Consider the following 15,364-nt stretch of genomic DNA (forward strand, 5'->3'; position numbering starts at 1 on the left):
ACCAATTATTGGCTTTTTTTTAATGTCACAATCCCAACCCTACTCCTTTATCTGGGCTTGGACCGGCAAAGGTGACCCGAAATAGGAACTCTGGTGGAGTTACTTTGTGTGTGTGTGTTTATAAGTAGTAGTTGTGATCCACAAAACAACATAGCAGTAAAAGAAGAACTGACTGCGTTACAGTCAGTGCGGGAGCAGCGGCTTCGCTCATGCGCGATTCATTTGCAGTTTGGACGCATAGGTGAAGATCATTCCCAAGAGCCCTTTCAACGTGGGCGTGGCACCCACACTGGACCTCAGCAAGGTCAAAGTGACAGGTGTGGGAGACAGTATGTACCTCAGTGATTGTTTTTGGAAACTATAAAAAACACTATTTTAGTATCCTGCTGGTCATAATAAAGAAAAAAAACATGAGCTTCTGCATATTTTGGAAGAGTTTTGAGGGATAGTAAATGGAGCTAGAAATGACCAAAAACTGCCTCCTTTAAAGACTTACTGTTGTAAAAAAGAAAAAGAAAAAATCAAATGCTCTTTGGATTTTCACGACACTGCACCAGGAGTGATTTGGTACCTAGAAGAAATCCATATACAGCAATGCCTGTTCCACATTTCACAAAAAACTACAGCAATAATGACAAAAGGCATCAAACATTTAAAGTGTTTATTGAGCAAAATAACAAACCAATAAAAAAAATATTACTTGGAATATTTGATGATGGAGGAAATCAGATTTGGCCTGAATTTCAGCTCATATGTCCACAAATGCAATGTGTTGGAAATCAAAGCGTTACCTCATATGAAGGGTTGGAGTTTGTCCTGAATGCCTTGTGAGGCAGAGGCACTTTAGACGGAGGCTCAAGATAGCAGCACGTGGCGATAACATGGGCGTATCAGCCGCATCGCCACTTAGGAAGGTCCAGTGTTTGTGTGCTGGACTGGTGTTTGCACAGAGACAGATCTACATTTTATTCCAAATCACATCTTTATTGGTTCTCATCAAGAAATCGGTCACTCAAAGTTCCTCTCAAAGAAAGGAAAATCTGAAACTCTACATTCAGCCAACAAAAACCTCGACATTCATTAAAAAGTTTAGAAATCAGTACTTGTGACTGAATAACAGAAATGTAGGAAACCATATTTGATGAAGCAGCTTTCAGGTCCACGATTGCCAAAGTCATCAGAGATTTCAGTTCATTAATACTTTAGCTTGGTTTGTTTTTTTTCTTACAGTATTCAGCCATATTTTATCTAAGCATTGAACCCTTTAAACCCACCTTCCTCTTTTATGCAATAAATAAAAATATCAAACTCAGCTGATACTCCTTAAAGTCAGATTGGTGAAAGTGTAAAAACTAAGGGAGAATTTTGGTGCCTAAAAGGCCTTAAACAACATTTGCCTTGTTGGTGAAGCAATAAAGTAAAATGTGTTTTTTCTCTGAGGAAATTTCCAAGGAGGGGTGAAGTGAAAGCACTCTGAGCCACAGCTGCTTTCAATTGTAAACAGCAAACTGATGTGGAAAAGGTTTAGCTAAAGAATAATCAGATTTCAGGTCATAAATGCAATAAAACAAACAAACAAACAAAAAAAAAAAAAACTACCAATAAACCGCAAATATTCATCTTTCTAGTTCTTCATTTTTTTCCTCCCTCTCAGGCTTTCGAGCTGTCAGAGTACGTGGGGAGCTTCAGTCCTCCCACTGAGTCGGGGCGCTCACACGAAGATCAGAAATGCTTCAGCTGAAATGAGAAAAGCTTCTTGTTCTGAGCACAGCTTTGTCCTCTAGTCGCCCACTCTCAGAGCGGGGCGAGCTGCTGTGATTGGCTCTCATCTTTCCACTGCCCTCCTGCGGGACACCTGAGAGTGGATATGATTGGCTGGGGGTGACTGCATGGGGGGAGGCTCCCGGGGTCAGGACTGTATTGTTCCCTTTAGGTACCACATCCCTGCGTGGCTGCTGCAGCACTCCTGAAAACCAGACAACAGGTTAGATCAGTGGACAACATCTGGTTGAAAGGCAGACGTTGAGACTCAGAACTGGGCTCACATTAAGCAGCCGGTCGATGTCAGCTTTAGACACGTCTCCAAGCTCCTGAGCCAGTCTGGCCTGGATTATGTTCCTCCTGACCCGGTAGTTCTTGGTGAACACATCATAGAGCAGCCGGCGGTGCTGCAGGGAGAACAAAACCACACAGAAGTATGAATTCAACTCTGCAGACTGCAGCTGAAACACCTGAAGTGAGCAGACTACCAACATATAACAAGGTGGTAAATACATCAGAGGGTTGCTTGGGCGCACTGGTGGTATAAAAGACATACAGAGCTTCTGGGTCTTAAGTGTGAAACTGCACAGAAGTGCCTTAAACCTTCGTTCCTTCTAATGGGCACTGACTTCCAGTCCTATACAAATTTCAAGGAAAACGCCCCTCTGCCCCATGTAATCATGTTTTTAGTTTAATAGGCTCAGTCACTCATCTGAGGTCATCTTGCATAAAAGAAAAATATGGTTCACTTTGGGAAATTTTGGTCATATTATGTCTCAGAGAGGAGGCTTATCCTTGGGATTAGCTAATCACTTGTGACTGACAAGACATGAGTACGTGAGCCAAGATGGGGATGGCAGAAAATAAACAAGATACGGTGGCCAAAATGCTAAAACTGATCCCCAAAACAGGATTTTACAAACCAATGGGTGACACAGTGGCTTCACCCATCTTTTATGTACAGTTTGTAGTTAAATCTTAATATCACTAAATCAGCACATTAGGAAATATGGATAAATTGCAAGACTGGGTCAGTAGCAGCTTGTTTTTGTAACTCCTGGCAAAAGAAATGCTTTCACATGTAACAACGCATAAAAGCACAACTTGTTTGATGTAATCGGCTAAATTCAGTGGCTTGTTTTATTTCTCCTTGTTTCCAAATGCTGTGCTGAGCTAACTAAGTAGTGGCTATATGATATTTATTGGTCCCTTTTTAATTCTGCACTAGCGTTTTAAATAAATTAGCAATGCCACACACTGATTGACCAAAGCAAGTCTATGTCAGAAATCGAAGAAAACACTTCACAGAACTGCATCTTACTTTAGTGTTGCAGTCAGACGCAATCGTGGCCCACACTGAAACATCACTGATTCATTAAAAAATAATAATAATAAATGATTTTTTTAAATTCTTGTGAAGTTCAGCGATTGCTGTGAGTGTTTACCTTGTCGAAGTCCTCTCCGGTCTCCCACAAGCCAAACACCTTTTGTTCATCTGGGGCTGCTTTGGTCTGAGCAGGAAACTGAAGTTAGAGGGAAACAGAAATGTTAGGCAGGAGGATTTGATCCTTAAACCTGCTCTTAGCTCAACTGCCTGCTCAGACGGAGTCTTCTGAGATTATCTGGACTGTGTGGAGTGCTACACTCTGTAGCTGAAAAATGAAACAACAGTTCCTCTAATGATCACCTGAGTCTGGCTTCACAAACTAGCAAAACACAAATACAGAAGCTTCAAAGTGCAAACTGCAGAGACCAGCGGGTGGCTGTGTCCATCTTTGTGTACAGTCTATGTTTCAGCCATGATCTGAGTATCATGTTATGAAACAGTGTTGTTTTTCCTCATCATTTTGGTTTGAACTTTGAAAATTCTCACATCACTCTTTGACATATTTAAACAAACTAATTTGAATATGATGAATATGTAGCCAAAGGGGCAACACTTCCTGGTTTCTTTGCAGAGTACTAACGAATCATGTTGGATCAGGCTTTGGTTGTATGCAAGTGAGCACTTTGTGTGGAGGGCAAAGGAAGAGCTGCAATTGCCAAATAGCATCATAAAAACATCTGCTACTAACTGCTCTAACTACTCTTTGTTTCTTATTCTTATCTGCATTTTTAAAGAAACAAAGTCTTGGCCCAGATTACTCAAAACTACTCTTGCTGCTCATAAACCCCTGAAAATGTTGTCATCACCCTCAGAGTCTAAGTCTAGATTCTCTGTGGGTCAACAATAGGTGAGACGAGATGAGTTCAACTGTAGCTAGACACTGGTTTACAGATTGTTGCAGCTTTAAACAAAGTCTCTAGTTAATAGCCAAATGTCCCATTAAAAACCATTTTAGCAGCATGGTTCAGTCACATGTTGTTTGCTGAGTGTATATAAACTTCTCTCTGCGGTGCTGATGTTCCTCACAGATTGATCATATGCTGAAAGACTAAATTCAGTGGTCGGGCTCAAGTCAGGCCCGAGGCCCTTTACAGCATGTTCTCCTACTCGCTCGCTCCGCTGTCCTGTCTCCTCTTCACTGCACTAACTACTAAAGACCCAAACACCTAAAAATAATAATAAAGAAAAAAACCTCTTTATAGTAGCTCAAAAACAAAAATGAGGGAGGCGCCATCTAGTGGCACTATTCTGCAATTGCACTTTGCAAGAAAACTGCCTCTCTTATACACTCAACAAAAATATAAACGCAACACCTTTGTTACTGCTCCCATTCCCCATGGGATGGACGTAGAGACCTAAAATTCATTCCAGATACACAATATAACCATCCCTCCCAAACAGTGGTCACAAATCAGTCCAAATGTGTGGTAGTGGGCACATCTGCTATATTGAGATAATCCATCCCACCTCACAGGTGTGCCACATCAGGATGCTGATCTGACATTATGAGTAGTGCACAGGTGTACCTCAGACTGCCCACAACAAAAGGCCACCCTGGAATGTGCAGTTTTTTGCGCTATTGGGGGTCTGGGGACCCAGAACCGGTCAGTATCTGGTGTGACCACCATTTGCCTCATGCAGTGCAACACATCGTCGCATGGAGTCTATCAGATTGTCAATTGTGGCCTGTGGAATGTTGGTCCACTCCACTTCAATGGCTGTGCGAGGTTGTTGGATATTCGTGGGAACTGGTACACGCTGTCGTATACGCCGGTCAAGCACATCCCGAACATGCTCAATGGGTGACATGTCCGGTGAGTATGCTGGCCATGCAAGAACTGGGACATTCTCAGCTGCCATCTGCCCTGAACAATGTGAACCATGATTCATCCGTGAAGCGCACACCTCTCCAACGTGCCAGACGCCATCGAATGTGAGCATTTGCCCACACAAGTCTGTTACGGCGACGAGCTGGAGTCAGGTCAAGACCCCGATGAGGACGACTGGCATGCAGTTGAGCGTCCCTGAGACGGTTTCTGACAGTTTGTGCAGAAATTGTTTGGTTGTGCAAACCAATTGTTCCAGCAGCTGTCTGGGTGGCTGGTCTCAGACGATCTTGGAGGTGAACCTGCTGGATGTGGAGGTCCTGGGCTGGTGTGGTTACACGAGGTCTGCGGTTGTGAGGCCGGTTGGATGTGCTGCCATATTCTCTGAAACGCCTGTGGAGACGGCTTATGGTTGAGAAATGAACATTCAATGCACGGGCGACAGATCTGGTTGACATTCCTGCTGTCAGCATGCCAATTGCACGCTCCCTCATTGCTTGTGGCATCTGTGGCATTTTGCTGTGAGACAAAACTGCACATTCCAGGGTGGCCTTTAGTTGTGGGCAGTCTGAGGTACACCTGTGCACTACTCATGATGTCAGATCAGCATCCTGATGTGGCACACCTGTGAGGTGGGATGGATTATCTCAATATAGCAGATGTGCCCACTACCACACATTTGGACTGATTTGTGACCACTGTTTGGGAGGGATGGTTATATTGTGTATCTGGAATGAATTTTAGGTCTCTACGTCCATCCCATGGGGAATGGGAGCAGTAACAAAGGTGTTGCGTTTATATTTTTGTTGAGTGTATATCATGTGGCCTGAGAATGCCTCGGGATCCTCTAGGAGGAGCTGCGAAGCACTGATGGGGAGAAGGATGTGTGGGATATCCTGCTTAGTCTGCCTCCAGCACAACCAAACTGTGTTTAAGAGGAAGATGATGGATGGTTAGAAGTTATTACGTAGATGTTTAGATAAAAGTCCACTAAACCAGACTCCAGATGTTCGGATTAGCCATTTCTACTCTTGCACAGCAACAGCCAAAACATTTCTGTGATAATTTTGTGCATTTCATTCCAATAAACGACATACAAAAAAGACTCACAGGCACCATTATCTGTTTGCACTGTTGGCTGAGCAGTATGGCGTCCTGTAGCATGTGATCTGAGATGGAGTGGAAGACGCTCCGGCCGACCGGTATGGACGCCACGTGGAGGTTAAACAGCCTCTTCAGCTCATTCAACGTGATCACAAAATGCTTCCGGAAAGTCTTTATCACAAAGTCCTGCAGCTCCGGGGACGCCGTGTTGGCGGGACTCCCTCCGTTGGTGTGATCAAAGTCGGGGGAGGTGGCACTGGGGTAACCATTGAGAGAACCGTTGGGGATTGAGGAGGAGCAGGATGTGTCCATTGGCTCGTCTTCACTGTTGCTGACGGGCTCCTGTTTGATGTGGATGCTGCTTCCTGCGCGTCTGTCCTCCAGGTCCTTCTGCAGAGTCGACTGGTTTTCTTGCACTCGCTCCTGAGCCATCTTCAGACGCTGTTGCCCGCTGATGTGGACAGGATCTAGAAAACACCGCATAGATCACTTGAATAAGCTCCGCAGAGTATACCGATATCATTTCAGGGGTGTTTGACAAAATGTAACTCAGTACAAACCAGGCTGAGCGGACTTCTTTGGCACAAAGTCTTCTTTAGAGAAATTAAACACCTTTTCCAGCCTTCAGGAAAATAAACAAGCCAGATTATTCCACTGCAGCAAAAACATTTAATAGTGCTAAACTACTGATGTGCTGCCCTTTCAACGTGTCGCTTACTTGCTCTGGATGCCAAGCCACAACATGTTCTGCCTGTGGGCAACATCTGGGTGTTTCTTAATAAAGTCTACATCAGTAGGCAACAGGAACTCCCAGCCCCGGTTTGCCCGAGGAGCTGCCACATGTTCCAGGAACTCTTTCACGTCTTCTGGGGGAAGCTGAAGGAAGAAGGAGGAAGGTGTTAGCTCTCTTTACCTGAATGTACCGAACAACTTCAGCTTCCAGGTCACAAATGCAAAAGAAAGCAATACACTGAGGGACATTAAAGACCCAACAACAGCATCCTTCCACATCCTGATTGTCGAGGATGCAACACAACTTAAAGGACTAATTCAAAGTGCAATGAACCTCTAATTAAAAATAAATAAATAAAAAACGCAGCCTAAGCAATTAACTTTGCACAGCTACTTCTCCTGAGCCATTTCGGTTACTAACAAACAGAAACATTGAATCAAGCATCTCATTTTGGTCTCGTCCTTACTTTGATGATTGATGCAATCTCCTTTCTCATCACAGAGCGCTCCAGAGTGAACCTCCACATCTACGAAATGAAAAGATGACTTAAACTGTGCCTGTCAAGCATTATGCTGTAGCTTAATTAAAGGAGGAACAACTGAGAGAAGCTCACCACAAAGTCTCTGCCACGACAGAGCACCTCAGCAGGAACACCACTGTGAGCACTGAAGGTGTTTTTGGGATACAGAACATCACTGTGGAGGAAAATTTAAAACCCACATCAGTCATTTCCCACTCAATATAAAAACATGGAATTAGACAAGACCTGCTTGACCTGTGGTTCATTTTAACGTTTCAGTTAGATAAAAGATTCCTGGTCTTACCTCTTGATAACCCAGTTCCCCTGAACCAGCAGCGCCACCTGTTGGATGCAGCGCAGCACTGAGGTCGAGTCTGTGCCAGACGCGAGCAGGCCCATCAAATTAGCAAATGGCATTACCTTCACTGGAGAGGAGAGACAGCGAAATGAATGGTAGGATGATGATGTTGCCGTTTATGCTTTAGTGCCCCCACGTGGTACAAAGAAAAACTGCACAGGAAATGTTGAGTGCCATGGATGTTTGCATGTGTGTTAAAAAATAATAATAACAATACATTGTAAAAAAATTAATTTAAAAAAAGCTGTTCTTTATCATGTTATCCTACCATTCTTCATCAGAGTCTTGACTTGCTCTCCGAGTGGCAGAGTGCGGAGCTGGGCCATAGAGAGCACATTACTGGGACCCACAGGCTTCACCCTGACAGAGAGGAAAGCAAGTTAATGATACGATTCACAGACTGTCACTGAGTTGGCATGCAGATGTACGTGCCAGAAGAGAGGGGCACACTTACACTTTCTCCTCTGCAAGAGGCGGCATCAACATCGCCAGATACTCCCTGAGAAAATGAGAGAGGAGAACAGAACAGCAGCAGAACTAAAACTGCATCAACATACAGCTCATCAGTGCCTAAGAAATAAACTACACATCCAATTTAATTCAGATAATAAAAAAGCACAAGTATCAAGAAGTTATTTATTTGTACTCACTTTGGAGTTTTGACCAGTTCAGAGTTCTCCGAGGCATCCACTGACTGACAGAACAGGTACTGCCTTTCATGCTCCGAGCGCCCGCCCTGAATTCGATATTGCAAACACAAACTGCTTTATGATGATGCATAACCAGCACAAATCTCATAACGTCAGCGCTCATGAAAGGAGACAAATTCATCCCAATGGTGAGTACTCCCTCTACCTTGACTCCGTGATAGGTCAGGTGAACCCAGGGCTCCTCCGCCTGCTTCTTCTGAAGGAACTCGTATGACTGGATCCTCCTCTGTCTGGCCTGCTCCGACTCGGGACGAGCAAACCTCACCTGGAGCACGAGCAGGAGAACTTAAATCAGTGTAATTATGATAATGGATTGCATTTTCACTATTCATTCACTCTCACATTCACACACTGGTGGAGGCAAGCTACAGTTGTAGCCAGACTGGACAGACTGACAGAAGCAAGGCTGCCAACACCAGTAGGCGGTAGGGTAAAGTGTCTTTACCCTGGTCTTTACCAAGGACACAACGACCAGGACAGACAGCCCAGTAACCTTCCGGTTACAGATACGCTTCCCAACCCCCTGAGCCACGGTCGCCTGAGCTTGACCGTAAGTGTTTGTGTTTAAGCATTTACCGTAATAGCCTTGGCTTCCTCCTCAGCTTCATCCTGGGAGGAGTCTCCACCTGTACACACAAGACTCTGGTCAAATAACTGTAATCATACCTGCTCCTACCATGATGTTTGAGGAAACATCTAAAAATAAACATATAACATGCTTTAAAGCAGGGATGGGGAATTAATTTCTCCAAGGGGCAAATATTAAAAAACTGGGACTGTTGTGGAGGTCCACACCAATAAACCCTCCACAACAGTCCCAGTTTCTTATAACTGCCACTTGGAAAAATGTAAAGAAGAGCTACAAACTCATTTTATTCATTCTTAACTTCAGTAAGGATGATATTTGGCAGCCTCCCTTGTACCCTAATAGAAAAGTGTAAAACCTCAGTGAAGAGTTTCTGGAGTTTTCCCCAAGGCTGGCTGCACAGGCAGAAACTATCCTCACTAACATCTGATGCACACACACAGTCATTTTGTTCTGTAAGCAGGCATGGAATACGACAAAAATCACTCAGTTCAGGAAAGATCAAGGTTTTCTAGGAGTAAACGATTAAGGTTTTCAAACAAAAGATAAACTGTGTATACTAAATAATCCTTCTCAGAATTTAATCTGGAAAACAAGAAAAGCAGGCACACCTTCATTGGCCGCCTCCCTCTCTCTGGTTTTGTTGTCGGCCTTGTCCAGGTAAGAGAAGCTGGGCCTCATCTGAAGAATTCCAGTCAGAGGTGTGACGTGAAGCTCACCTGTTAACGCCATCAATAAAACAACCAGGTCATAAATCCTACTCTGATTGGAGTGGACTCATCATAATATGTGTGGTTCAATGGCTGATTGTTTTTATCTTTTGGTGCGAGGTCACAAAGCCAAAACACAAACATGGTGCCACAATGTACTATACGGGCTGCTGAACCCGTTAATCAGGTCAGACCTTTGCGAAACACAGCAGCTGCGTATCTGGAGGTGTTGGTGGTGGCCTGGATGGAGGAGAAGGTCTGCTTGTCCATCATTTTACTAGAAAGGGGGAAAAAACTGAACAGTCAGACCAGAAGCAGGACCTGAATCAAAGAAGAATGTATAAATCAAAGAACATACGCAGAGTAGGTGTTGGTTTCGTCATAACCCGTGCCGTCCACATTTAGGGCGATTTGCTCTCCTTTACTGCGACAGTAGTTTGGACTCACTGTGTCCATGGATATTTCCAGCTCCACCTGTATAAGGAGCCGTACATAAATGATAAACAACTACAAACACCCGATTTAATGACTTTCAACATTTCTGAAAACTTGTAATACAAAAAATCTTATCTTATAATTTAACCTGATGTAACCAATTAACTTGAGAAATTGGTGATATCCAATACTTTAATATTTCCTCCTATTCACACATCTCCCCTGAAACAGAAACACATTTTCAACAAAACACAAAATACATCAACATCAAGTTTCTGATTACCTTTTGCTGCTTGGGTTTGATCTTAGCCGCCAAGTGGGTGACATCATCATAGGTCATGGTGGCTGGTCGCACAGGGTACTGCATCAGGGGAAAGCGGTGAACTCAATTAGTGACTCTTTGAACATTAAACATCAATCACACCCCAGACGGTCCAGATAAGTTAGAGAAACTGCTCACATGTGGGCTCGTGAGGTCGTGCTCATCAGTGCACGGGTACTACAAAGGGAAAAGCTCACCTGGAAAAGATACAGCTTATCTGCGAGGCTTTTGGCGAGGTACACGTCGATCTAGAAAAAACACAAACATAGATCAAAGTCAAACAGGCTGACGTCAGGAGCCAACAGCCAAACCAGACTTTCCTCCAAAGTTCCCGAACTCAGGGTCATAGCAGGGTGAGAGGTTGGGTACACCCTGGACAGGTCGCCAGTCTGTCGCAGGGCTAACACAGAGAGACAGACAAGTAGGGCTGCAGCATTTGAATATTTAAGTAATTCAGTTTGCCTGTCGACTCAGAAATCGAATGAAACTCACAACACACCTGGCAGAACATCATGTTATTTAGCTCGTCATATTCCAGCCACAGAAATTCTTTTGTCCATGAAACCAAAAAAGCTGCGCTTTCTTTTTGCCTCATAGTCTGATTTGTCATAACTGTTCCGTTTTGTGGTCGGCATTTCTTTGACTGCCCCTTCTTCACCCTGACCTCTCTTATTTGGCTGAGCAGAACTAAAATACCGGCGTAAATCCTGCTGCTTTTACACACGCACTCACATAACGCTCAGCGATTCTCTGCGCGATCAACCTCTCACATGTTTAAGCTGCGGGAGATTTCACTTGTCACGTTTGAATAGTAAGCTAATGAGTGATAAGACGATGTCAGAGGAATTGGTGCGCAAATTATCGTTACTCACCAATCAGTGCTGTCGCTCTCTACACACCGTTCACGCGATCGCAAAGTAAAGTGAAAGCATAAAACAAGCGCAAATTCAAACGTGATTTCAATGTCACATATTGACAGTGGCTCATCGATGTCAATGACAGAATTACTCAGCTACATTTTCGAAAGAATGCAAAAGCATTGACATATATTTTTCCTTCCTATGATAGCCCGACGGGCAGGGCTGAGATAGATTTTGGTAGCCCGACTGGAAAAAATCGCTAGCACTGGGACGTCGAGCTAGCAATTTTGCGAGCCCTGTTTTTTTCTTTGATTCTAAACATTTTGTTAGGAGAGCCTTTAAATAAATATGGCTTAGTACACCCCATGCCCTCTTTAGATTCACCTCTGTGTGCTGCAGGTATCACTGCAATACAAAGTATTAAAGTTGTCTTCAGACTTCGTTAGCAGTTAATCCGCATAATTTAATGTAACGCCTGTAGCCTCTTTGTGGTGCGTTTATGTAGACAGAGACAGCGTGTCTTTGGGCTGTGGGTCGAGCACTCTGAGAGAACATGCAAAACCCACAGAAAGATACTAAATTCGAACTCATGACCTTCTTGCTGAGAGGCAGGAGTGCCTCACAACTAACCACCGTGCCACCAAGTAAATAATAGATTATTAAAATCAGCCGTGTCTCCACTTAGTTCAAACAAATCTTTTTCCTGCTGAAAAATCAGCTGCCAGAAGTAGTCAAGCCATGATCACTAAGCAGTTAATGAACTGTGTCCCTGTCAAGTTGAAAGGCACTGTAGAACCTTCAGCACCAATTACTAAAGTACATATTTAAAGTCATTAAATATGTATGCTGTACAATCATTCCACCCTGGAAAATGATCACTTCAAAGAAATAATTAAAAGCCAAAAATTGCCAATGACGACTATATGTAAAATTCACACTACAACTATGAGTATAAACGCTGATATTTGCTGCCAGGTGATTTCATTACCTATGCAGTTTGCATACAGAGCCAACAGGTCTGTAGATGACGCCATCAACATGGCCCTACACTTCATCCTGCAGCATCTGGACTCCCCAGGAACCTACGCCAGGATCCTGTTTGTGGACTTCAGCTCTGCCTTCAACACCATCCTTCCAGACCATCTCCGAGGCAAGCTTTCCCAGATGAATGTGCCTGATCCCATCTGCCGGTGGATCACTGACTTCCTGACGGACAGGAAGCAGCATGTGAGGCTGGGAAAGAATGTCTCGGACTCCCGGACCATCAGCACCGGCTCCCCTCAGGGCTGTGTTCTTTCTCCTCTGCTCTTCTCCCTGTACACCAACTGCTGCACCTCCACCCACCAGTCTGTCAAGCTAATCAAGTTTGCAGATGACACCACCGTTATCGGACTCATCTCGGACGGGGATGAGTCTGCCTACAGGAGGGAGGTTGAACGTCTGGTGTCCTGGTGCAGCCACAACAACCTGGTGCTGAATGCCCAGAAGACAGTGGAGATTATTGTGGACTTCAGGAAGCACACAGCTCCACTCCCCCCCATCATCCTGACTGACACCCCCATCACCTCTGTGGACTCGTTCTGCTTCCTGGGTACCACCATCACCCAGGACCTGAAGTGGGAGCCCACCATCACTTCCGTCATTAAGAAAGCCCAGCAGAGGATGTACTTCCTGAGGCAGCTGAAGAAATTCAACCTGCCAACACGGACGATGATGCAATTCTACACTGCAATCATCGAGTCCATCCTCACCTCCTCCATCACCGTGTGGTACACTGGAGCCACTATCAGGGACAAACAGAGACTGCAGCGTGTTGTGCGCTCTGCTGAGAAGGTGATTGGCTGCAGACTCCCATCTCTGCAGGACCTGTACACCTCCAGGACACTGCGGCGTGCAGCTCGGATCTCAGCTGACCCTTCTCACCCTGGACACAGTCTGTTTGACCTGCTCCCCTCAGGCAGGAGGCTCCGGTCCATTCGCCCCAGAACCTCTCGCCATAAGAACAGTTTCTTCCCCTCTGCTGTCGGACACATGAACAATAACCACATGACTGTCCCCGCCACTAACACATGACCCTACGCTGTGTTCACTGCATCATTCCATGTTTGGCACTGATCACCACCTGCACTCATGTATATATCATGTATATATCTATCCACTTAGCACTTTTAATTCTTATTCTTATTTTTATATTTTTATGACAGTATGTTTGCACTGAAGCACCGCAGCAATTTCCTAATGTTGTAAACCTGCTCAACATTTGGCAATAAAACCCTTTCTGATTCTGATTCTGATTCTGTTAATACACCTAACAGAGACTATGCATGGAAAACACCTGGGAACTGTTTACTTCCCGTGAGGCTGTTCACACTGATAAACGCAGAACAGCAATAAAAGGTGCACAGGGCAGAAAAAATGCTGTATCATACTTTATTAGGTCAGTGAGACGTGTAATATCCTTTCACTTAAGGCTGTAAACATACCTCCTCTATAATGGGGTCGTCATCATCACCGCTGGCCATGTTGATGTGATCAGAGCAAGAAGGTGAGATGGGCAAATCTTGGGGGAGAGGGGAAGGGGGTGCAACCTGGAAAAATAAAAAACAAACTGGGTCACAGGAGCTAAATGTCCGGCTGCACACTCCTGTTACTGTTATGGAGTGGCTACACCCAGGCAGGCAACAAAGGCACCAGATGACAGGAACTTAGTGATCCTGCACATCACAGTTACATCACAGTTCAATCAGGAGGTGTCAGTATTGGTAATAGCCGATACTCTTCAATTAACTCAACAAGTAAACCATAAGATGCTAAAGTAGTCAACTTCCTATGGTGATTGTGCCGCCTGTCATGTGATGCTTTCACGGACACACGTAAAATCCACATGATGCAACACAGCAGTAAAAGACTCCTCCTCGTGGAAACATAACCCTATCAAACACTGTGTCAAGCTAATAAAAAAAAAAGTATGACGCCAATTTACTGGCTGCCTATATAGAGTGTTTATGGTTAAGTTAGCTCCATTAGCAGCAAACCCTGCGAGCATTTATCACAGGGCCTACACAACACAGCGGGTGCTTTTTTTTTTATTCCTATGTAAAAACAACACCAATATAAAGAAGATAGGATACACAGCACTAAGCTGAAGATGTCTGTTTCCTGTAAACAAACGTACAAGCAACAATATTAGCTACCAAGGCGGTAGCTAGCAAATGTAGCCTAGCGTGAGCTAGCTTAGCATGGCGTGCTTAGTTAAAATAACACAGATTCAATCAGCGGGCCTGATTTTAACTCTTCTTTATGTAAGAATAGCAGATCCCTCCCTCACCTGCACACTTCACCGTTCAGCTTTAGCTATCTCATCCGGGTGTAGCTAGCCCAGGAACGTGGTGCGGAGAGCTGCTGCTGAAGTGGAGTTTAACTCAAGACAGCTGTAGTCTACTGCTGCTGTGATACCATGTTGACTCTGCTCCACACAGACACGTGGGGAGGAGCCCGCGCCCATAATGCACAGCGAGTCCGCTTGTGTCATTATTTTAGTACGCTGTTCATTCATAACCAACTACCCCTAGGTATTACCTAGGTATTACTTGTGGACAATTTAAGTTTTCAGATAAAATTGTTTCGCGAATAGAACGGGAAAAACATATTCTGGCAGCGGTGGGATTCGAACCCACGCCCCCGAAGAGACTGGAGCCTTAATCCAGCGCCTTAGACCGCTCGGCCACGCTACCGTTGTGATACAATACATTGAAACAGAGGCTAATAGCAAATATAAAGCCTCCTGACTATAAAGTTTGGGTTGTACCCGTTTTAAATGGACTTCAGACAAAAATGATGTAATATGAAATCCAAGGACATGCAAAATATACCCTGAAGTCTCCTGGGAAATTAAAAATTGTGTTTTTTATTATTGCACTTCTATTAAGTTCGTTTTTTGAGACTGCAGCAGCAAATACAGGATAAACGTGTCCTCAATAGACAGAGAGGAGCCGTTACAGACTTTAACTTCAAATCACGTCTGCAGCACAGAGTCAGCCTTGCTAATCAGC

At 44.4% G+C, this 15,364-nt stretch overlaps 1 protein-coding gene and 1 non-coding gene across 2 annotated transcripts; both read right to left on the minus strand.

Moving 5' to 3' along the window:
* Positions 1 to 647: 647 nt before the first annotated feature.
* Positions 648 to 14,905, minus strand: polr3e (polymerase (RNA) III (DNA directed) polypeptide E). Its single transcript, XM_085466641.1, has 21 exons — positions 14,641 to 14,905; positions 13,796 to 13,900; positions 10,650 to 10,700; positions 10,414 to 10,491; positions 10,054 to 10,169; positions 9,890 to 9,972; positions 9,597 to 9,704; positions 8,976 to 9,025; positions 8,545 to 8,664; positions 8,340 to 8,425; positions 8,144 to 8,188; positions 7,958 to 8,049; positions 7,636 to 7,756; positions 7,425 to 7,506; positions 7,278 to 7,337; positions 6,797 to 6,954; positions 6,639 to 6,700; positions 6,085 to 6,545; positions 3,207 to 3,284; positions 2,046 to 2,168; positions 648 to 1,966 (listed from the first exon to the last, which is right to left on the minus strand). Exons 2-21 carry the CDS (start codon positions 13,832 to 13,834, stop codon positions 1,910 to 1,912), a joined length of 2,070 nt encoding a protein of 689 aa, XP_085322767.1. The 5' UTR covers positions 13,835 to 13,900; positions 14,641 to 14,905; the 3' UTR covers positions 648 to 1,909.
* Positions 14,906 to 14,964: 59 nt separating this feature from the next.
* trnal-aag (transfer RNA leucine (anticodon AAG)) lies at positions 14,965 to 15,046 on the minus strand. The gene has a single exon. It is a non-coding gene; the product is annotated as a tRNA-Leu (tRNA).
* Between the last annotated feature and the right edge of the window lie 318 nt (positions 15,047 to 15,364).

Source organism: Copadichromis virginalis, linkage group LG8 (genome assembly GCF_057382275.1).
Source record: "Copadichromis virginalis isolate Kocher_CV1m ecotype Utaka linkage group LG8, C_Virginalis_male_GT1.1, whole genome shotgun sequence".
Classification (NCBI taxonomy): domain Eukaryota; kingdom Metazoa; phylum Chordata; class Actinopteri; order Cichliformes; family Cichlidae; genus Copadichromis; species Copadichromis virginalis.